Here is a 24,236-nt window from a genome sequence, read left to right on the forward strand (position 1 = left end):
CTTAATACACAGGCTCAAATCTGTGCCCCTTGTGTTTGTCTGTCTTTGTGATGATTGCTTGGGAACTCATTGGAGCATGGACCTATGAACATTTACACAATCATATTTCTGCAATGGGGTCAGCTGTTAAATATAGGCCAGCTGGCATAGCTGCTGTATTGCTTAGTTTGTAAGCCATCAGTAAGGCCTGCTAACCAGCCTGGAGTTAGACTGGGCCTGCACCTCTAAGGACAGGATTATTGGCAGGCTTGGCCCACGTGCAGTGAATATTATAATATATAATATTATAATGTCCTGACAGTGGCCGTGTATTTGTCATATGTGATCTAGAATGTTTTTTTTATGGCAAAAAATGGGTGCAAATATAAAAATAAAAACTCAGATTCCACTGGGAATGTGATAATTTTGTCCCTGGAGCAGCTGTTCTCCAGGAAGGATCAAGGCTGCAGATCCCAAAGGGTCACATCTGGTCCAAACATGTCATGTTAATTACGTCGCTTGTGACCCAAAATATCCGCATGGATGCCACTTTGAGCCAGTTATGTCACAGAAGTAGTCAACATGCATTTGTTGCACTTGGATATTTTGTTGGTTGTGGTGACAGACACAGAAGAACAGACCTGAAGAAACCAGTCCCTTCCCTGGTGGAAGATTAACATGGGCTACAAATACTTGTTTTTGGATTAAATTATTGCACTTTACTAAGGATATACATGCTTTTTGCACCCTAAGGTAGAGCTCACCCCTAAAACAGAATGCAAAAAGTAGTGCAAATGCTCTGTGCATGAATACAGGGGGCAATAATACATTTCCGTGAAAGGAGGGGGTGGCAATGCACAATTCTCTTATGATGCCATGGCACCACCACAAAGTGGTATGTTAAATACACATTTAATACCCACAAAAACAAAAAAAACCAGCCCCTAGCCTTTGCGATGAGAACATAAAATAATGGTGTATATTTTTCGGGCCAGGGGTTAAATTCACAACGTCTAAATTAAGCGCAGCAGCTGAAATAATAGAATCACGCTGCTCTACAGAACTACGAAGATAAAATAACCCCCGGCTGGCAACGGTGGAGATGGATTATGTGTTGCACTTTCCCTTTGCCAAACATCTCTCCTGCAAGTGATGTGATAGTCAGAGATGGAAGGATCAGATTTCTCCACTCAAATTTTTGTCATTACAGCACCAGAGGGGCACGTCCTTGGGGTTTACTGCTAACTTCCTGTCCAAGCCAGACCTCTGCATCGCAGCCCATTTATTATTTTGGATGAAAGTATAAAAACTTTCCCAAATGTGACTTTAGGGTTCATAAGGGCCCTCTATGTGCTGGACCCAATCACAGAGCACCTGCACTAAACTGGACTGGAATGCGGCGCTGTATTTAGAGGAAGGTGCACGTCATGTTGCTTCATTCTGGGATAGGGTTGCCACCTGGCCGGTACACATGATGGCTTATCCCAATGTTATTAATAGGAAAAAAGATAAATAACTAGGAAAGCCGGTATTTTTTTCCAGAAAACATGGCAACCCTATTCTGGGAGCACCTTCAGGGTCTACTTGTGGAGCCACTACCCAACTTCAATAGGAAGTTACTCCATTACTCAATGGAGCATTTTCTAACTGATCCAAGTGACTAGTAGTGTTATTTACCTCATGTATGCTGCAGCACATCTTAAGTTTGGGGAGGTACAAAGCAACATTTGCATCAGTTTAAAATTATATATTATGGCTACCTTCATATTTATTGATGCTATTATGTGCCATTGTTTAAGACTGATTGTGACTACTAAATAATTACTCATTACAAAATGTTAATGATCTTTCTGCCTGTGATTCATGGCCCCTATCTCAGCAGGACATTCCTATCCCTGGAAGGAACTATTGAGCAAGTTAGGGTTGCTCCTGGGATGTTTCAATCTCATCTGTGAAGGATCCCTCCCTAGATACAATGACATAGAAAGGGCTCTCCCTAAATGCCACACCCACAGTAGGATCCTGTAACTCATAGCAACCAACAAGCAGTTACATATCAATGGTCAGCATCTGACTGCTGTAGGTTTGTTTGCCCCTGTTACTTGTAACTCTCTTGGTGATGTAATACTGGGTGGCTTTTTGTAGGAGGGCTGGGTGGGGTGTTTAAACTAGCAATGGGGACAAATTAAAGCTTTTCGAAGGGTTAATAAAGGATAAGATACTGGACTTCATAGCAAATCAGACTAACTTAATTTCTTTTTATGAGAATGTAAGTAGAGACCTCGATTCTGGGATGGCAGTGGATGTGATTTACTTAGACTTTGCTAAAGCATTTGATACAGTGCCACACAGAAGGTCACTGGTTAAATTAAGGAATTTTGGCCTGGAACATAGTATTTGTACCTGGATAGAGAACTGGCTAAAAGATAGACTACAAAGAGTGGTGGTAAATGGAACATTTTCTAATTGGACCAGTGTTGTTAGTGGAGTACTGCAGGGCTCTGTACTAGGTCCCTTGCTTTTCAACTTGTTTATTAATGACCTGGAGGTGGGCATTGAAAGTACTGTTTCTATTTTTGCAGATGATACTAAATTGTGCAGAACTATAGGTTCCATGCAGGATGCTGCCACTTTGCAGAGTGATTTGTCTAAACTGGAAAACTGGGCAGCAAACTGGAAAATGAGGTTCAATGTTGATAAATGCAAGGTTATGCACTTTGGCAAAAATAATATAAATGCAAGTTATTGACTAAATGGCAGTGTGTCGGGAGTTTCCTTAAATGAGAAGGATCTAGGGTTCTTTGTAGATAACACGTTGTCTAATTCTGGGCAGTGTCATTCTGTGGCTACTAAAGCAAATAAAGTTCTGTCTTGCATAAAAAAAGGGCATTAACTCAAGGGATGAAAACATAATTATGCCTCTTTATAGGTCCCTGGTAAGGCCTCATCTGGAGTAAGCAGTTCAGTTTTGGACTCCAGTCCTTAAGAGGGATATAAATGAGCTGGAGAGAGTGCAGAGACGTGCAACTAAATTGGTTAGAGGGATGGAAGAGTTAAATTATGAGGGTAGACTGTCAAGGTTGGGGTTGTTTTCTCTGGAAAAAAACATTAGAGGACATTATAGACAAATAGCAGGGGACCTTTTTACCCATAAAGTGGATCACCGTACCAGAGGCCACCCCTTTAGACTAGAAGAAAAGAACTTTCATTTGAAGCAACGTAGGGGGTTCTTCACAGTCAGGACAGTGAGGTTGTGGAATGCACTGCCGGGTGATGTTGTGATGGCTGATTCAGTTAATGCCTTTAAGAATGGCTTGGATGATTTTTTGGACAGACATAATATCCAAGGCTATTCTGATACTAAGCTCTATAGTTAGTATAGGTATGGGTATATAGAATTTAATTAAAAGTAGGGATGGGTGTGTGTATGGATGCTGGGTTTTCATTTGGAGGGGTTGAACTTGATGGACTTTGTCTTTTTTCAACCCAATTTAACTATGTAACTATGTAACTATGTAACTGGGAACAGTTGGGGGGAGTGTGTGGCATGATTGGCAGAGAGCTGTATCCATGGGCTGTAGACTGGGCCTCTGTGGGGGAAATGGTCATGCTGACGATGTAGAATGGGCCTGATTATTTCTAATAGTGGCCCTGTGTATATGGATAGCAGGTATATTGGTGCCTCTAGTTAGAAAACCAGCAGAACAGACACACAGTTTCAGTTAAAATAGCCATGTATTTTTTATGTTTTTTTATTGCTGTTTCAGTCTTTTCCCAACTCATGATATGGAGCCAAGCTCAGCGCCTGCACGCTTTCCTAAATTATTCAGTGGTAAAAATTCAGCTGAGCTGCAGGATAATGGAACCGGGCTCTGGTGCTATGGAGGGGTTATGTCGGGCCTTTATCTGATTATCAGAACCTTTAGATGATCTAGATCTTTCCTTGCTTGGAATCCATGAATAGACCCAGAACATCATGGGAAGGATCATGCTCTTCTCAGCTAATATGCAGAACAGCAGTGCAGCTAGATAAAGTCAACAGCGATTGGGCTGAGGAAGTGAAATGCGCTTAGTAAGGGACAGAGGGACAGGAATAGAAAGCAGTGCTGGAAACAGAGTTTTGTCTGATTGGTCAGTGGTATCGGGCAGTTCTGCAATGTAATCATTTTCTGCCTCAAAAGGGACTTAAAATCGTTATTTTTATACAACAAGACAGTGCTATTTAAGACAGTTTTTATGTTTGATTCTCTTTATATGACTGTCTGTCTGACTTGAGTACCCAGGTAAAGTCTGACTGAAGGATAAGTAGGGAAAGGTCTAAATGGTAAGAAGATAAGTAAGAAAAGGGAAATTTCCCTTAATTATTTGCTAATTATAAATAACGTCCCAATATACATTAATTAAAATATTGTAGAAGAAGTCAGAGGTGCACCAGGTCTCCCATTCAGCTGGCTTGCTATATTGTTTCAGGAGTCAGAACCAGCCAGGTAATACTGCTTCCAACAGTAATTACATTTAAACACAGCTTGGTTCTTATGGGTTTTGCTACCTAATTCTTCCCGCACTGGCCACTCACTGGGCTGTGTCAATGGCAGAGCAGCCATTGGGTTAAGACAGGAGGGAGTCGTTTCAGGGTCCCAGACAGCTATGAGAGGGCAGGTCTTGCTGAGAAATGGACAGAGTTTAGGGTGGATAGTGGAGGTAGTTGGATTTTAGAGCAAGCTCATATGGGGCCATGATTTTTAAAGACAATAGATGGAGCCTTGTCCATATCCAAGAACTGCTAAAATATTGAGGAGTTCCTCTGTATAAATGTATACCTCTTAGAACCAGTTCCTGTACTAAGTAGGCCAGTTCTTTCTACTCTGCAGACGGGTAGTTAAAGGACCAGTAACATCAAAAAATAAAATTGTAATAAAAATATAATGCAGTGTTGCCCTGCACTGGTAAAACTTCAGAAACTCTACTATTGTTTATATAAATAAGCTGCTGTGTAGCAATGGGGACAGCCATTCAAAGGAGGAAAGGCTCAGGTTACACAGCAGATAGCAGATAAGCTCTGTAGAACACAATGTTATCCATTGTTTATCCTGTGCCATATAGCCTTCTTTCAATTTCCACCATTGCTACTCAGCAGCTTATTTATATGAACTATAGTAGGTTTCTGAAGCAAATACATCAGTTTTACCAGTGCAGGTAGGGTTGCCACCCGGCTGGTATTTTAATGGCCTAGTCGGTAAAACACCTGCCAGTGCCAGGGCCGGTATTACAAATTTACTGGCAATGTAGCTGCCGGTAATTTGTAATACCCTTAACAAAAGCCCTTGGCCCTCCGGTGGAAATGTACCTTTTCTTTGTCTTCTGCCCCTCTCGCGATGTGGCCCCATCCCCTTTGCGTCACGACCCAGTGCCCGCTTTTGCGCCGCAATACCCGCTGCTTCGCCCCTTTTTACGTCACACCCCGCCTATTTAGTTACCGCTCCCACCACTGCCCAGTAATTTTTTTTTAAAAAAGGCAGGGCAGCAATACATGATATTTTCATTACTTTAAAACACTTTAATTTTTTGGTGTTACTGTTCCCTTAATAACATGTATATAACAGAGCACGGATACCCAAGTCTGAGTGCTGCTGCAGAGAAGTGGGGCTCAAGAACAGAAGAAGGGACCCTCAAAAAGACAATTTTAAACAACTTACTAAACAACTTACTAAACAACTTGCTAATCACAAGTGGATTTTAGCACAATTCAGAAGTCACACGTAGCAGTTCCCTGGCAGTGTTAGAGGAAGTGCTGAGTGCCAAGCTGATAACAGACAAGTGGCTGGAAGGGGCCACTTGTGAATCTGTTGGTATGTGAAAGTGATTGGCCAGGTAACTGCTAGGAACTAGTTAAAGAGCTGAGTAAAGGAATGGGAACAGAGGGTGGGGATTGTTAAAGGATTGTGTTAAAAAACAGCATTTATGTGGAATCCAGTAGTAATAGGGTTCGAGCATTCTTGACTGGACTTCAAGTCGGTATGGCAGCATCTAAGTACAAATACACTGTTGCACAACTGTTATTTTATGAATGGTACAATTTAAAGGGCAAGCTTGTTACTGTAATGTGTATAATAATGTTCATTTTACTTTTAGGTACTTCAGAAACTGGGAAAAGCCGATGAAACGAAGGATGAGCAGTTTGAGCAGTGTGTGCAGAACTTTAATAAACAGCTGGTAAGACCCATAGCCCCTTTATATTTCATATTTCGTTAAATTTACACCCTTAATATCACAGGCAGGAGATAATAATTAGGGATGCACCGAATCCAGAATTTGGTTTGGGATTCGGCCAGGATTTGGCCTTTTTAAGCAGGATTCGGATTCGGTAATTGCCCAAATCTTTTGTGAAGGATTCGGGAGTTCGGCTGAATCCAAAATAGTGGATTCGGTGCATCCCTAATAATAATAACTCAACTTGCACTGTTTGTTTTCAGACTGGCTTGGCAAAACATTGATCTAATTTCAAGGCATTGCATCAAACATGACACCATGTTTGCACTTTAAGTTGTATATTGTCAACTTTCTCTGTTGTACTGCAGAGCTTGCATAATATAATTTTAAGCAGCAGTCCTGCCCTGCTTTATGGCTGAGATTCTAGCTATCTGTATAACAGAGCATTCTGTCACAGCAGCACAGATCCCATTGGATACATATTGTTACAATGCTGCAGGGCTTTTTATCTTTTACCAGGATTATTAGAACAGTGAGTATGACAAGAGAGAATACATTACAGCACTAAAACAAAGAAGAAGGAATTATGGGAAGGCAGTATCCTTTGTGGCATTACATGTTATGAGTTCTGTGGGTCAGTAAGGGGCATGCTGTGCAGTTGGGGACAAAGTATACCTATATAATGATGCTGTGGTTTATCGTCAGATTCTCTCAAGATTACGGTGTCTAATGAGAAAGCTCCAACTGAGCGTGCACTGGAATAGTAAAGCGGATTTATATAAAAGGCAAGCAATTCTGACCGCACAGTTTAGGGAGAATGTAAGGACACCATCTGGAAATCTCCAGTTCTGAGGCTCCCACTGGGGATTGGAGGGAAATAAGGATATTTAATGCAGAAATGAACAAATGTGGCTATGTACATCCTGCAGCTGAGCGAATATTGTTAAACGACAATTCCTAACAGCCAGAATCACTCAAAAATATTTACAGTTGTACTGTCTAAGAGAGAGAGAGCAGGGAAGCTCCTACATATATATATATATCTCAACAAATCGTTTGGAGACGAGTGCACACTGACTTTGATCTATATATACAACCCCATACTTGGCTCATGCTGGAGGGTGGGTTAGGACTGAGAACTGCAGAGAAGGAAGATTCTGGGGAGAAGAGTTGTTGCCAGGGGAATGAGCCTGTAGATTAATAACTTATGCCTCTGGCTCGGCAGCTGGACACAATCTGGAAGGTATAACTGATACAATTGCATTTACTTTAAATAAAGAACAGAATTGGATATAATGTTCCCCAGCGATCAATTAAATGAAGATAGAAAATTGTTATACTGTAATCCCTGCATAAAGGCAAAATAAACCTGCATCCAAATAGACACACGGACAGTGACTGCTGCATGAAATGTTGTTTTACTGGCTAAATAAAATGTGCCTGGATCTTCTGTATGTACTTGCTGCTTCAAGGAGCACTCACTCAAAATATATGTTTTTAAAGGGGGTTTTCACTTTTGAGATAACTTTTAGTATGATGTAATATTCTGAGATAATTTGCAATTGGTTTTCATTTTTTATTATTGAAGGTTTTTGAGTTATTTAGCTTTTTATTCAGCAGCTCTTCAATTTGCATCTTATGGAATCTGGTAACTAGTGTCCAAATTATCCTAGCAACCATGCATTGATTTGAGTAAGAGACTGGAATATAAATAGGAGAGGGTCTGAACAGAAGGATGAGTAATAAAAAGTAACAATAACAATACATTTGTAGCCTTACAGAGCATTTGTTTTTTTAACCCTTTAAGTGCCAGCAGAGTTTCACATTTTGGTTACGCGAAATGCCAGCCGTTTTTGAAACATTTTGTGCTCTCTCACTTTAGGGGCATTTTCTGAGGGGAAACCTATAGTTTACCTAGGAAAACTATACATTGTTTTTTTCGGTAGAAACTGAGCTTTCTAAATCTGCCTGAGTTTTCATGTATTTCCACCTCTGCAAAAAAATTTATAGTGCTAAATACCAAAAAAAAATGAAAAATTATGATTTTTCATCGTATATCAATTTATACCAGAAAAATATTTCATTTTACGGATGAAAATCCAACTGATTTGGAAAGCCTTATGTCTCTCGAATGTGCCAATACCAGATATGTATAGTTTTAGGGAGATTTAGGACTTCTGTACCTCAAAAACTCCCGGCAGTATATTACTGAATTATGAAAGCACTAAGGCTGAAAACGGCATGCTTTAGATTCCAAGGCAAAAAATCCTGAAACCGTAGGTTTACCCCAGAAAACCATACATTTTTGAAAAGTACACATTCTGCCGATTACAAAATGGGTAACTATGTCTCTCTACTCCCAACTACTAAACATAAAAGCTTGTCTGAACATAGTGGTTTTTCAAAAAAAATTCAAAATTCTGAAAAATCATTTCAAAGGTTTTATTTTGCTGCTCCGCATATCCAAAACTATATTAGGTACCAAGAAAAAGCACCTGAAATATGATTGCCAGGGGTCCACTGAACAGTTTGATACCCATTATGCATAGGTTTACCAAAGTATCTGGCATTTAGAGACACCAATATGAAGTTAGCACATCCAAATTGTTCAGGACTTTACTTCAGCTACTGAGAAATCAACACATTGACTGCATTTTTTGTGGGGTAAAAACACAGAAATATATGTTTACCCCCCAAACCCATATATTTTTGGAAAGTACACATTCTACAGAATCTAAAATGGGTACCCATGCCTTTCTGCTCCAAACTACTGAGTAGCAAGGCTTTCCCAAAATTGTCGGTTTTGGTGAAATATCTGAAAATTGCCTCAAACCTTCAACTTCCCAGCACCATATCACCCATGTATCGTTACGCAACAAGAAAAAGCACCCTAAATATGATTGCCATGGTTCCTCCAAACAGTTTGGTGGCCATTGTTCATAGGTTTACAAAAGTATCTGGCATTTAGAGGCCACAAAATGAAGTTAGCGCATACAAATAGTCCTGTGGGTAACTTCATCTAATGAGAAATCAACACATTGACTGCATTTTTGTGGGGTAAAAACACAGAAATATATGTTTACCCCCCAAAACCCATATATTTTTGGAAAGTACACATTCTACAGAATCTAAAATGGGTACCCATGCCTTTCTGCTCCAAACTACTGAGTCGCAAGGCTTTCCCACAATTGTCGGTTTTGGTGAAATATCTGAAAATTGCCTCAAAGCTTCAACTTCTCAGCACCATATCACCCATGTATCGTTACGCACCAAGAAAAAGCACCCTAAATATGATTGCCAGGGTTCCTCCAAACAGTTTGGTGGCCATTGTTCATAGGTTTACCAAAGTATCTGGCATTTAGAGGCCTCAAAATGAAGTTAGCGCATACAAATAGTCCTGTGGCTAACATCATCTAATGAAAAATCAACACATTGACTGCATTTTTCTGGGGTAAAAACACAGAAATATATGTTTACCCCCCAAACCTATATATTTTTGGAAAGTACACATTCTACTGAATCTAAAATGGGTACCCATGCCTTTCTGCTCCAAACTACTGAGTCGCAAGGCTTTCACAAAGTTGTCGGTTTTGGTGAAATATCTGAAAATTGCCTCAAAGCTTCAACTTCCCAGCACCATATCACCCATGTGTCATTACGTACTAATAAAAAGCACCCTAAATATGATTGCCAGGGTTCCTCTGAACATTTTGGTGGCCATTGTTCATAAGTTTACCAAAGTCTCTGGCATTTAGAGGCCCCAAAATGAAGTTAGCGCATACAAACAGTCCTGTGGGTAACTTCAGCTAATGAAAAATCAACACATTGACTGCATTTTATGGGGTAAAAACACAGAAATATATGTTTACCCCCCAAAACCCATATATTTTTGGAAAGTACACATTCTACAGAATCTAAAATGGGTACCCATGCCTTTCTGCTCCAAACTACTGAGTCGCAAGGCTTTCCCACAATTGTCGGTTTTGGTGAAATATCTGAAAATTGGCTCAAAGCTTCAACTTCTCAGCACCATATCACCCATGTATCGTTATGCACCAAGAAAAAGCACCCTAAATATGATTGCCAGGGTTCCTCCAAACAGTTTGGTGGCCATTGTTCATAGGTTTACCAAAGTATCTGGCATTTAGAGGCCCCAAAATGAAGTTAGCGCATACAAATAGTCCTGTGGGTAACTTCAGCTAATGAAAGATCAACACATTGACTGCATTTTTGTGGGGTAAAAACACAGAAATATATGTTTACCCCCCCAAACCCATAAATTTTTGGAAAGTACACATTCTACAGAATCTAAAATGGGTACCCATGCCTTATTGCTCCAAACTACTGAGTCGCAAGGCTTTCCCAAAGTTGTCGGTTTTGGTGAAATATCTGAAAATTGCCTCAAAGCTTCAACTTCCCAGCACCATATCACCCATGTGTCATTACGTACTAATAAAAAGCACCCTAAATATGATTGCCAGGGTTCCTCTGAACATTTTGGTGGCCATTGTTCATAAGTTTACCAAAGTATCTGGCATTTAGAGGCCCCAAAATGAAGTTAGCGCATACAAACAGTCCTGTGGGTAACTTCAGCTAATGAAAAATCAACACATTGACTGCATTTTTGTGGGGTAAAAACACAGAAATATATGTTTACCCCCAAAACCCATATATTTTTGGAAAGTACACATTCTACAGAATCTAAAATGGGTACCCATGCCTTTCTGCTCCAAACTACTGAGTCGCAAGGCTTTCCCACAATTGTCGGTTTTGGTGAAATATCTGAAAATTGGCTCAAAGCTTCAACTTCTCAGCACTATATCACCCATGTATTGTTATGCACCAAGAAAAAGCACCCTAAATATGATTGCCAGGGTTCCTCCGAACAGTTTGGTGGCCATTGTTCATAGGTTTACCAAAGTATCTGGCATTTAGAGGCCCCAAAATGAAGTTAGCGCATACAAACAGTCCTGTGGGTAACTTCAGCTAATGAAAGATCAACACATCGACTGTATTTTTGTGGGGTCAAAAAACACAGAAATATATGTTTACCCCCCCAAACCCATACATTTTTGGAAAGTACACATTCTACAGAATCTAAAATGGGTACCCATGCCTTATTGCTCCAAACTACTGAGTCGCAACGCTTTCCCAAAATTGACGGTTTTTGTGAAATATCTGTAAATTGCCTCAATGCTTCAACTTTCCAGCACCATATCGCCCATGTATCATTACGTATCACAAAAAAGCACCCAAATTGTGATTGCCAGGGGTCCTCCAAACAGTTTGGTGCCCACTGTGCATAGGTTTACCAAAGTATATGGCATTTAGAGGCCCCAAAATGAAGTTAGCACATACAAATTGTCCTGTGGGTAACTTCAGCTAATGAAAAATCAACACATTGACTGCATTTTTGTGGGGTAAAAACACAGAAATATATGTTTACCCCCCAAACCCATACATATTTGGAAAGTACACATTCTACAGAATCTAAAATGGGTACCCATGCCTTTCTGCTCCAAACTACTGAGTCGCAAGGCTTTGCCAAATTTGGCGGTTTTGGTGAAATATCTGAAAATTGCCTCAAAGCTTCAACTTTCCAGCATCCTATTGTCCATGTATCATTACCAGCATAAAGCATCCTAAATATAAACATAGGGGTCGAAACAGTTTGATGCCCAATATGCATAGATATACCAAACTATGTGGCGCACAGAGACCCCCAAATGACAATATGTATAGACATTTTCACGGCTGACGCGCTGGCTGCTGCGACATAACCACCCGGTGTGTGTATTATGCGACATTAGACCACCTAACAGTACAGATACCCCAGAAAACCATATATTTTCAGAAAGTACACATTCTGACGAATCCAATATGGGTAAATAAGTGTTTCTACTGCAAACTGCCAAACTGCAAAGCAATGCTGAACATAATGTTTTTTATCAAATTTCTGAAAATCGTCACAAAGCTTGAATTCTACCCCATTATATGCCCCACATTTCGTAACTTATCAGCATAAAACATCCTAAATATGAACGCCCGGGGTCTACTAAACACGTTGATGCCCAATATGCATAGATATACCAAACTATGTGGCACACAGAGACCCCCAAATGACAATAGTGTATATACATTTTCACGGCTGACGCGCTGGCTGCTGCAATATAAGCACCTGGTGTGTGTATTATGCGACATTAGACCCCCCTAACAGTACAGAGACCCCAGAAAACCATATATTTTCAGAAAGTACACATTCTGACGAATCCAATATGGGTAAATAAGTGTTTCTACTGCAAACTGCCAAACTGCAAAGCAATGCTGAACATAACGGTTTTTATCAAATTTCTGAAAATCGTCACAAAGCTTGAATTCTACCCCATTATATGCCCCACATTTCGTAACTTATCAGCATAAAACATCCTAAATATGAACGCCCGGGGTCTACTAAACACGTTGATGCCCAATATGCATAGATATACCAAACTATGTGGCACACAGAGACCCCCAAATGACAATAGTGTATATACATTTTCACGGCTGACGCGCTGGCTGCTGCAATATAAGCACCTGGTGTGTGTATTATGCGACATTAGACCCCCCTAACAGTACAGAGACCCCAGAAAACCATATATTTTCAGAAAGTACACATTCTGACGAATCCAATATGGGTAAATAAGTGTTTCTACTGCAAACTGCCAAACTGCAAAGCAATGCTGAACATAACGGTTTTTATCAAATTTCTGAAAATCGTCACAAAGCTTGAATTTTACCCCATTATATGCCCCACATTTCGTAACTTATCAGCATAAAACATCCTAAATATGAACGCCAGGGGTCTACTGAACACTTTGATGCCCAATATGCATAGATATACCAAACTATGTGGCGCACAGAGACCCCCAAATGACAATACTGTATATACATTTTCACAGCTGACGCGCTGGCTGCTGCAATATAAGCACCTGGTGTGTGTATTATGCGACATTAGACCCCCCTAACAGTACAGAGACCCCAGAAAACCATATATTTTCAGAAAGTACACATTCTGACGAATCCAATATGGGTAAATAAGTGTTTCTACTGCAAACTGCCAAACTGCAAAGCAATGCTGAACATAACGGTTTTTATCAAATTTCTGAAAATCGTCACAAAGCTTGAATTTTACCCCATTATATGCCCCACATTTCGTAACTTATCAGCATAAAACATCCTAAATATGAACGCCAGGGGTCTACTGAACACTTTGATGCCCAATATGCATAGATATACCAAACTATGTGGCGCACAGAGACCCCCAAATGACAATACTGTATATACATTTTCACAGCTGACGCGCTGGCTGCTGCAGTATAAGCACCTGGTGTGTGTATTATGCGACATTAGACCCCCCTAACAGTACAGAGACCCCAGAAAACCATATATTTTTAGAAAGTACACATTCTGACAAATCCAATATGGGTAAATATGTGTTTCTACTGCATACTGCCAAACTGCAAAGCAATGCTGAACATAACGGTTTTTATCAAATTTCTGAAAATCGTCAGAAAGCTTGAATTTTACCCCATTATATGCCCCACATTTCGTAACGTATCAGCATAAAACATCCTAAATATGAACGCCAGGGGTCTACTGAATACTTTGATGCCCAATATGTATAGATATACCAAACTATGTGGCGCACAGAGACCCCCAAATGAATCTATAGCAGACAAAATTTCCATGGGCAAAACGAAGTAACATAGAACTGAGCCAAATGGTATAAAATCAGTAAAATCCAACAAAACCACAAAAATCAATGGCTTTTTTTTTTAGCCTAATGTAATTAACGGTCAGAATCAAAGTTTGATTATTTTAGCATAGCTAAATAGCTTTTACAGATAGAAATAAGCGAACAACACCTACGCAAAGCTGAAAATGAAATAAAATGGCTAAACATGCAATAAAATGGCTAAAAATGTACAAATATCACTGAAATTGCAATATAATCACCGAAATAACATACAAAAGGTATTGCGCGGTGCAATTAGCAAATACGCTATTCGCAATGGCAATAAAACAGTTTTTACAGGCAAAAATACAGACGATGCGATAAAAGAAAATAAAAACACACAAAATAGCGTATGTGTGTGTACAACAGGCAAATTGTGTGTTGTATGCGTGTTGTTTGCATGTGCAAGTGTGTGCAAGCATGTGTAAGGGCTGTGAATATATGTGACCCCCCCTGATCCCCCAAAATTGAATGTATGTGTGTGTAAGTGGGAATATAAGTGGGAATGTAAGTGTATTAGTACAATAGGTGTGTGTGGGTGTGTGTTTGTGTGTATGTGTGTGTGGGGGGGGCACTAACCTGGGGTGGCAGGCTGTAGGTTGTCCAGGAGGGCTGCATGATGAGCTGGAATCGTCTTCATTGCTGGATCTGGTGAGTGGGCGGTGCTGTAGGGCTAGGAAGCACAGGCAGCAGCAGGGCACCTAGATTTCATTGTGCCTGCTGCTGCCTTGGGGCCCCTGGGCGATCGCGCCTCAGGGGCCACTTGTTCCCCGCTTCTGCTCGTTGCCTAGGGGCTGGGGGACGAGTATGAACGGAGCGAGCGGCTTTTTTAGCCGCTCCTCCGTTCAAAAAAAGCAGGCAGCAGGCAAACAGCAGCAGAGCACGTTTATTTTGCGTGCCTGCTGCTGCATTGGGGCCCCTGGGCGATCGCGACCCAGGGGCCCATTTTCCCTACGTAGGCTCGTTGCCTAGGGGAAGGGTAAGCTGGCAGGGACACTAAGAACGGAGCGAGCGGCTTGTAAAGCCGCTCCTCCGTTCTGAAAGTGCAGGCAGCAGCAGGGCACATATGCTGCACGTGCCTGCTGCTGCCTTGGGGCCCCTGGGCGATCGCGACCCAGGGGCCACTTGTTCCTCGCCTAGGCTCGTTGCCTAGGGGCTGGGGAACAAGCAGGAACGGAGCGAGCGGCTTTACAAACCGCTCCTCCGTTCCCAAATCTGCAAATGCTGCAGAACGTAGAATCTACGTTCTGTGGCATTTCAAGTTACTTTGCTACAGAACGTAGATTCTACGTTCTGTGGCATTTAAAGGGTTAAAAGGGAGTCGGCGATGCCCATTTGAAAGCTGCAAAGAGTCAGAGAAAAAAAGGCAAATAACTATAAAAAATAAATAATGAAAATTGAAAAGTTGCTTATAATTGGCTGTTCTATAACAATAAAAGTTACCTTAAAGGTGAACCACCTCTTTAATGGTATCTTAGGAACCTCTCACTGAAATCCAGTCTAACTCCTCCCCAGTATTTAGTCAGGGACAGAGCTTTTATTCTCTGCATTTGGGCTGCTCTCTTCACCATGGTCATGTAGGCTCAGGTCATATTACATTCCATTGAAGATGCAATAACTCAGGTGGCGATGTCTTTATTGATTACATCAGCCTGAATAATCAGTATGACACATGCCACCTATGTATAAAAGCAAATATGCTAAAGAGGAATGTGCTGCTCCTCTATTAGAAGCCTCGCCCTTTGCTGTGTCTGTGTGGGGAAACCAACGCTGCTTTCAAGATGCTGAATAGAATTCTTGTGACTTTGTAGGGACATTCTCTGTAATATGAATTTGGGAAGCAAAGGCTACACTCTCTCTAGAATTGCTGCCATGTGTTGTGTGTTTAAGAGTTTAATTTGAAGCTTCTGGCGCGACATCTTTTCCTCCACAATGTGCAATTTCAATGGGAAATCATATAAGAGAGAGGTTAATAAGTGGAAACATTTGTTCCAAGAACATATTAATTTTATTTTCCCTGCTACCTCAACCCAAGAGCTAACACTTTATTTTATTTTTTTCAGACAGAAGGTTCCAAACTCCAGAAGGATCTCAGAGCCTATTTGGCATCAGTAAAAGGTAAGTGCTGAGGGTGAACTTCCCACTGGACATCCAGTTTGTAGAATGGACCTGCTTAGTTATATATTGTCATTTACAGACAGAAATCGGTGGGGCAAACCTGTTGGTGGGCCCCATACCTGGGCAAATACGCCGCCCACTTGCCCTGAAGAGGCCAAATCAGCAGAATAATTGTGCCATGGGTTTACATCACTCTTCCATTGACTTGTTGGAGCCCACTGGTCTGGCCCTTCAGGAGTAAGAAGACTGAAGATGAAATAATGAGACAAATAGGACATGGGAGGGGGGGGGAGGGAATTGTTTATATAGTAATTTTCTCCCGTGGAATAATGATAAGAATTAAGGAGGCCATTATACCTTCTCCTTGCCTTAAGTTGGCCATAGACGCATATCCCGACCTGCCACTAACCACTCAGATCAAATAAAGTAGTAAAAGAACAGATCAGCGAATGTTCTGCCCCTGACAGCAATCATACGAAAGTTATGTCCGACAAAAGCTGGTGACAGTCTCCCACTGAAAATCACAGATCGGCAATAAAAGCAAAGAAATTATCGACAGCCAACAGAAATCTTAAAACCTGTCCAATCGACCAAACGACCAATCTCCGTAGGACGAAAAATGTTGGGACTCTCCACACATGGTCCGAAAAATCGTACGAATCCTCGATTCGTACGATCTGATCTTTGCGTCTATGGTCAGCATTACACTTCCAGGATTTTTGGCTACGATTTCCCAGTAACTGCCAGTCCAATAATGCACCTTGGGTAAAGAACTTTCCGTCCTATGGTTTTTACAGAATGAAACTTTGTTCCGGTTATACGTTATTTTTATGTTATACGGTTATTTTTATTTCAGTCATACAGTTATTATTTTTTTTATAAATTACTGAAAATTAAAAATGTTACCAAAACTGTATAATTTTCCTTCTTTGGCCTCTTTTCAAAAATAAGCCCATAACGAGCAGCCTTTATCTTTCCAGAGTTTCTGGGAGTCCAACCAATGGTCACACAATAACACCCCATTCTTTATAGCAGAGTATATGGACTAAAGTCAGGAGCAGTGATTGTGAAATTGTAGAAAAGACAGACCTTGCTCTGATTATTTTCCCCTCCTAATAATTTTTCATAATCTCCTCTAACTCCATTATGAGCCAATAAATCCCTCTGTCCTTCACATACATCCCTGCAGTTGGTCACTCTCATGCCTTTAGTAACACCCACTCATGATCCAACTGCAGTAATACCAAGCCCTCTCTGCTTTCTTCCCCAGCAATGCATGAGGCCTCCAAGAAACTGACAGAATGTTTGTTGGATGTCTATGAGCCGGACTGGCCAGGGAGGGAAGAGACTAACAAAATTGCAGAGGTGAGTGGGAGTTAAATGGACAGCAGTTGTAGAAGAGTGTTTATATTAAGGCAGGTCTATATGGTGTCACACCAATGAGACGATAGTGTGAATATTAAGAAAAGAAGATTATATTTTCTCTGAATTCTGAGGTTTGTAGTTCGGCTGCAGGCTGGGTTTTAAATAACAGACAACACTACAGTGTAATCTGTTGAGTTCAGCTCTCGGACCTGTAGCAGGGAAACTGTAACATTATCTGGCTGCCTGTGAAACAGCAGAGAATTATTCATTAGCTGCGCAGGGAGTTCTTTCTTGATGGTATCCCCGTATCTTTGTCCATGCCTTGCCTACGACTCCCAGAATCCTATAAAAGCCTTGCTCATCTCTACCTGGCACCAATATAGTCATACAGTCGTACACGCCATATTTTTAATTTCATGTAACTACCTCCAATGAGGATGAGACGCCCGCTTTATCTCTTAGTAGTCAGTTACTAGGAGTAGGAGGCAGGCAGGTAGATGGCAATGGAATCATCATGTCAAACTGATATCTGATAGGCTGCACTGCTTGTCTGTTTGAATGCAGTCCTGCCCACAGACCAATCATAACCCTCCCTTAGTGGGACCAAAGGAACTGAATAAAGTTGGGTATTTTTATTTCTTTGTATAGAATAATGACCTGCTCTGGACTGATTATCATGAGAAGCTGGTGGATCAGGCCCTGCTCACAATGGATACCTACCTCGGCCAGTTCCCTGATATTAAGGTAAGTACACAATATATATAAACAAATTTAAATAAATAGCTTTCTGAGAGTGTCTCACAAAACTTCTAAGGATCTTTTACCCTTTATCGAAATCGCTCATTTATGTTTGCATCAGTGCTGTTTGTTGAGAAGCTTAGCTGAGGCAGAGGGTTTGTATTTTCTAATAACCTCCCGAATCCAAGTAGAAGATTATAGGGACTCCTTTATAAACTTGGCCTCTTAATTGGAGTACGTACTGTGCCTGGATCTGACTCCTCCCCCTACACTTTACAGTCACGCATCGCTAAGCGCGGGAGGAAACTGGTAGATTACGACAGCGCCCGGCATCACTTTGAATCCCTACAAAATGCGAAAAAGAAGGACGAAACGAAAATCGCCAAGGTAAGAAACTCACCACTACTCTTGGGAGCTGCCATACTGCCAATATAAGAAATTAAGATCACACAATTCACTTACTGAGTGCCCTTTGTGACCAATAAAGAAGAATTAACATGAACACATTGCAGGCAAAGTATTTGGGATACACCAAATACAAGATATGATTCGAGATTTGGCCAAATCCAAGTGTCTGGCCGAACTGAATCCGAATCCTTAAAATCACGTGACTTTTCGTCAGACAAACAAGGATGTGAACATTTTTTTCACCGCAAGCTGTGTACACTTTAACCGTTCCTGTTGCTAATTTGCATATACAAATTCAGATTAGGTTCAGGATTCCGCCAAATCTTTCATGAAGAATTCAGCCAAATTCCAAAATCGTATATATATATATCCATATGTATCATATTATTGCAGGGAACTGAGCATGTTCAGTCTTTTGGGAAATAACATCTGAATTGGACTGTGCCCTGACTTTCTGCTACTAACTGTTCTTCTTGCCCCTGCAGTTGATTGATGGTTATGGTTTTGTCCTCGCCAATGGTTCATTCTATGTGGAGAGCTAATTAGCGGCATGCATTTGAGGATGGCATAATACTGACTCCCACCCCTCACACTGCCTTTGTGGTTTCTCCCAGCTTGTCTCTCTATATAAATCTTGCTCTTTCTTTCCTCTCTCTTTCTCTGGCGCAGCCGGTGTCGTTGCTTGAGAAGGCTGCCCCTCAGTGGTGCCAGGGAAAAATCCAGGCCCATCTTGTAGCTCAAACTAATCTGCTGCGAAACCAGGTGACTTCCTGGCTCAGCCCTAACCCTGCATGTGCCTGTGCCTTGTGTTAGTGGCGTGCTTTGTTTTGATGTCTGTGTCTAATGATGGTGCCAGCTACTTGAGTTGGTCTGTTTTAGCCGCAGCACTGAGTCGTAGCAGCACTTGTTCTGGGCTCATGGCATAGGACAGACTTAGGGGACCCAATAGAGTATTTAAAAGGGAACTAGTATTTTATTGAAATCTAAAAGAAGATTTTTTTATACTATTTTAATATGCACCTTAAATTTGGCCATTAACCACCAAATATGTGCCGGGAACACAGAGCCCACCAACCTCCCATACTCTTTATTCCACTTCTTCCTTTATATTTTCTGTTCCCTTCTTTTTTGCTGTTGTGTCTTTCCCTTCTGCCTTTTATTATTTTATTTTCTCTCTTCTTCTGTCTCTAATCCCCTCTCCTTTCCATTTCTATTCTACCCAACTGTTTGGCCTTACTTTCCCTATCTTCCCTCTTCTATATTTTTCCTCTCTACTACTTAAAGACAAGGAAAGTTAAACTAAAGATGTAGGCTACAAATGTTGTACATCATGTTTTGTGCTTCTGTGCCAGCCAAAGGCAACCACAGCCATTTAGCAGTAAAGATCTGTGTCTCCACAGATGCCCCAGTAGCTCCCCATCTTCTTTTCTGCTGATTCACTGCACATGCTCTGTGCTGCTGTTCTTACTGTACACATAGAATAGAAATGTTACAGTATGAGGCTGATTATTAATTAAATGGCTAATTACTAGATGGCAGCACAGAAACCAGTGCAATTAGCATCATTATTTAATAATCAGCCCTGTAGCATCAGCTTATATTACAGGCCAACCTCATTTTCTGCTAGATAATTTGCCACAACCCCTAAGCTTAGCTTCTCAAAACTCCTGGAACATTGTTGTTATTGAGAAGCTGAAACTTAAGATTGGTGCAATAAGGTCATTATATAAAATATGGCATTTTTAGCCCTATTCATTTTTAGGGTTTAGTTCTCCTTTAACCCACTTTACCTTCTCTCTCATTCCCTCTCTTTTCTTTTTCTATTTTCCCCAACAATTTGGCCGTATTCTCCACATCCTCCTTCTACTTTCATCTTCTATATTTCTCATCTCTCCACATTTGTCTCTCTACTGTCTGACCCCCTTTCCCTTCTCCCCTCTCCTTCTGTCTCTTATCCCCTCTCCTTTCCTGTTCTCCCCCATCTGTTTGGCCTTGCTGTCCACGTCCTCCCTCTTCTATCCACTTCTATATTTCTCCTCTCCTCACCATTTGTCTCTGTACTCCCGAACCCACTATCCCTTCTCTCTTCTTTTCTCGCATGCCCTCTCCTTTCCTTTTCTATTTAACCCAACTGTTTGGCCTTACTCTCCCCATCCTCTTTCTTCTCTCCCTTTATATATTTCTACTCTTCTCCCCATTTGTCTCTTTACCCCCAGACCCCTTATCTCTCCTTCTGGTTCTCAACCACTCTTCTTTCCTTTTCTACCCCCTAATATTTTGGCCTCGCTCTCCCCATCCTCACTCTTTTCTCCCCTTATATATTTTCTCATCTCCTCCCTAATTGTATCTCTACTCACTAACCAATTCTCCTTCTCTTTTCTCCTTCTGTCTGTCATCCCCTCCCTTCCTCTTCTACCCTCCTTCCAACCCTCCTCTTCCCTCCCCATCAATATTTTAGTTCCACATCAATTTCCAAAACAACAAAAGCTAATAAACACAGTTATCAGTGTTGCTTTCATTCTTAATAGTACAGTTAACTAAATTCTGAGTTTTCTTGTAAATAGTACTACATTTTGTGATTTTATTTTTGGAGGAGAGAAGATTTTGTGCCTTTGGTAGTTTTTCATTATTCCAAGGATCGTCGCCAGAATCCCGTTGATAATAAATCACACAGGAAGGGGGGGGGGATGCTAGAAAGGGAAAGATATAATGGGGAGGATTTTGATTCCAAGTTCAAGGGGAAACAAGTTTTAACTTTAGATTTATATTATCTCTGTCCCAGATGAAATTACTGAGCCCAGAACTGATACAATTTCAGCTTTTTAAAGGCTGGGGGGGAATTTCTAAATGGGAGCAATGTGCAAGTAACTTAAGCCTAAAAGCAGATTGCTGTAGGGGGCAGTGGGACTGCATCTGTCCCAATGGTAATTGCTAGTTTCATACTAATCCAGGGGACAGGTATGTTTTTTTCTAGTGCATTATATTAAACATAAAGTCAGTAGAGCATGGGTTTTGCCCCAGGAAAGCTGTTTTTTAACACAGGAGAATGCAAGAATTTCCATATGATCATCTGTTTTATATCAGGGCTACACTGACAGTTGTAGTTCAACATGTGGGTGGGATAAATCTGAAGAACACGCTGCTCTCCCTTTATAAATGTGCCCCCTAATGGCAAGATGAGTTGCTGGAAATGCTTGACTGAAAGCTGCACTCATGTATATTGTTGCTACCTGGGGAATGTCATGTTGTATGTATGATGCGTATGTGAGTCACACAAAGGGTGTGTGCTATTCTCTGCACTGCAGTTTCTGACTACCTGTATCAAAGAAACAATGTTGCAGCAGTCCACTCCACTCCATTTTCCTTGTGGTGCCGTTACATAAAACCAATGACGTGAAATAAGACCTTCTTGATACAATGTGGCTGCCCCGTGACAAGGAAGTTGCCGTTGTTATTCAAAAAAACAGGATTTTCCTTACTGGGAAGTCAAATATTTCTGTTGAGGCAATATGTTTCTCCTGGGGCAGTCATGCCAGCAATCCAAATATTTATTCCCCCTCATCTGTGACTAGAGCATTGTGCATTGGTGCATGGCATTCCTGCATGGCGTGTTAGTATAGTGATGTCTGTTGTGCTGTCTGTGTCCGGCTTGATAGATCCGTAGTTGATTAAAATAAATCTTGACTCCTCCCAGAATCCACAGGCTCCTAGAATCTCCAGTTCTGGATTCAGGAATTAATTAATTCAATATTAAACAGAAATTAAGCATCTTAACTGCCCCTTCAGAGTGGACTGGGTGTAACATACCCTTGTGCGCTGTCAGTTGGCTGTTTTCCATGCTGACATTCAGTCATTCAGTACATCTCTTCTTCCGATAGAAAGATAATTAAACTACCACTGGCAGTTATGCTCAACCATAATTAGATACAAAACCCACTGGCATTATAGTAAGCTCCTCCCACTTAAGCAAAAACAACAGGGCTGTAAAATGCCCTCAGCAGTGTAAGATAATCTGGACCCAACAAGTGACTTCATATTTGAGACCCCAAAGAGAGGCATCTCAGTATCTAGAAATTCCTGTGCACTGACCCCCTTGCCCTGTTATATGTTCCCCCTGTACTAATGTATTGTCTGTTCTCCCTTGCTCTGTACAGGCCGAGGAGGAGTTGCTAAAAACCCAGAAAGTGTTTGAAGAGATGAACGTTGATTTACAGGAGGAGCTGCCTTCTCTGTGGAATAGGTATGGCTTCTCCTCCCTCCTTACTTGCCTGAGAACCATCAAATATTCAGTAAACAATCTGTTGTATTGGATAGTCTGAATCCAGGTCACATTTTATTTGTTATAAAATGTTGTTTCTATAGAAATTGGTGGGTGATGCCATATTGTTTCCCTTAAAGGAGAAGGAAAGGTTAAAACTAAGTAAGCCTTATCAGAAAGGTCTATATATATACACCAGTAACCCCTCAAAGTAATGCTGCTCTGAGTCCTCTGTCAAAAGAAACATTGCATTTCTTTCCTTCTATTGTGTACTCATGGGCTTCTGTATCAGACTTCCTGCCTTCAGCTAGGGCTAGGGCTTGAGCATGCTCAGTTTGTTCCTCTCTCCCTCTCCCTGCTGTAATATGAGCCCAGAGCTATGAGTGAGCAGGGAGAGAAAAAGTCAAAAAGGTTTACCAAACACGAACGTCAAATGTAGCGGGGAGGTTCCCTGAGAGACTCAGGCAGGAAGTGATGTCACATCAAGCTAATGTGGCAGCTGCTATCCTAAACAGAGAGCTTCTAGCGCTTTTTACTTGGTATGGTAAAACATTGTACAGAATAAATATAGCATTCTAGCTTGCACTATTGCATTTATTGGCAATAAAATGCCTCCGTAGCTTTCCTTCTCAATATGAGTACAAAATGAGGGTATAACATATTGTGTGTCCAGGAAATTCCTTCTCTATATATTTCTATTTCTATACATTGTAAGGAATTGCCATATTGTTTCCCTTAGAAAGTACAGTATGATGATATGGCTTATTGTGTGCCCAGAACATTCCTTCTCTGTATATTTGTATTTATACATATGGGTAGGAGGTGCCATATTGTTTCCCTTAGACAGTACAATATGAGGCTATAGCTTATTTCTTACATAAGTCAGTTGATAGGGAGTGAGTAAAGCATGGGGTAGGTGAGTGGAAGGTGATGAAAAGCAGATGATCAGAATTGCATTAGAGGATTTATTATTTCTGTTCTGTGTGATGTTTCACTGTGTCTGGAAACCACTAAAGACATTTTCTTTTAACTTTACAGCCGTGTTGGTTTCTATGTCAACACATTCCAGAGTGTCGCTGGGCTGGAAGAGAATTTCCATAAGGAGATGGGCAAGGTAAGGATGAATCTGGGGGTTAACCTTTCAGCCCCCTGCCCCCCCCCCACAGCTGTGTGTTGTGAATCCTTTCATGTTCTTTGGATAATGTGGTCAGTGGGGGTTAATATTTTCTTCAAACACCCCAGTATTCCCCACCTAGTCTGTTACGTACATGGGATCTGTAGACGATACTTATTCACGAGCAGTGTCATTTACAATTTAATGTTTTATCAATATATGGGATAACCAGTCCTGTTACAAGTCCCATTGTAATGCCAGTGGGGCAAAGA

At 41.0% G+C, this 24,236-nt stretch overlaps 1 protein-coding gene across 13 annotated transcripts in view; it reads left to right on the forward strand.

Annotated features, from left to right (window-relative positions):
- The window catches only part of bin1.L (bridging integrator 1 L homeolog), a 64,253-nt gene that overhangs the window by 18,412 nt on the left and 21,605 nt on the right, over nucleotides 1-24,236 (forward strand). For 7 of the 13 annotated variants that reach the window (XM_018234349.2, XM_018234351.2, XM_041575628.1 and 4 more), the window contains exons 2-9: nucleotides 6,112-6,192; nucleotides 16,027-16,081; nucleotides 17,352-17,446; nucleotides 18,095-18,190; nucleotides 18,464-18,571; nucleotides 19,262-19,354; nucleotides 22,747-22,832; nucleotides 23,889-23,964. In XM_018234349.2, coding sequence (XP_018089838.1) covers nucleotides 6,112-6,192; nucleotides 16,027-16,081; nucleotides 17,352-17,446; nucleotides 18,095-18,190; nucleotides 18,464-18,571; nucleotides 19,262-19,354; nucleotides 22,747-22,832; nucleotides 23,889-23,964 — 690 coding nt within the window. 13 annotated transcript variants of the gene reach the window in all.

Source organism: Xenopus laevis, chromosome 9_10L (genome assembly GCF_017654675.1).
Source record: "Xenopus laevis strain J_2021 chromosome 9_10L, Xenopus_laevis_v10.1, whole genome shotgun sequence".
In the NCBI taxonomy this organism is placed as follows: domain Eukaryota; kingdom Metazoa; phylum Chordata; class Amphibia; order Anura; family Pipidae; genus Xenopus; species Xenopus laevis.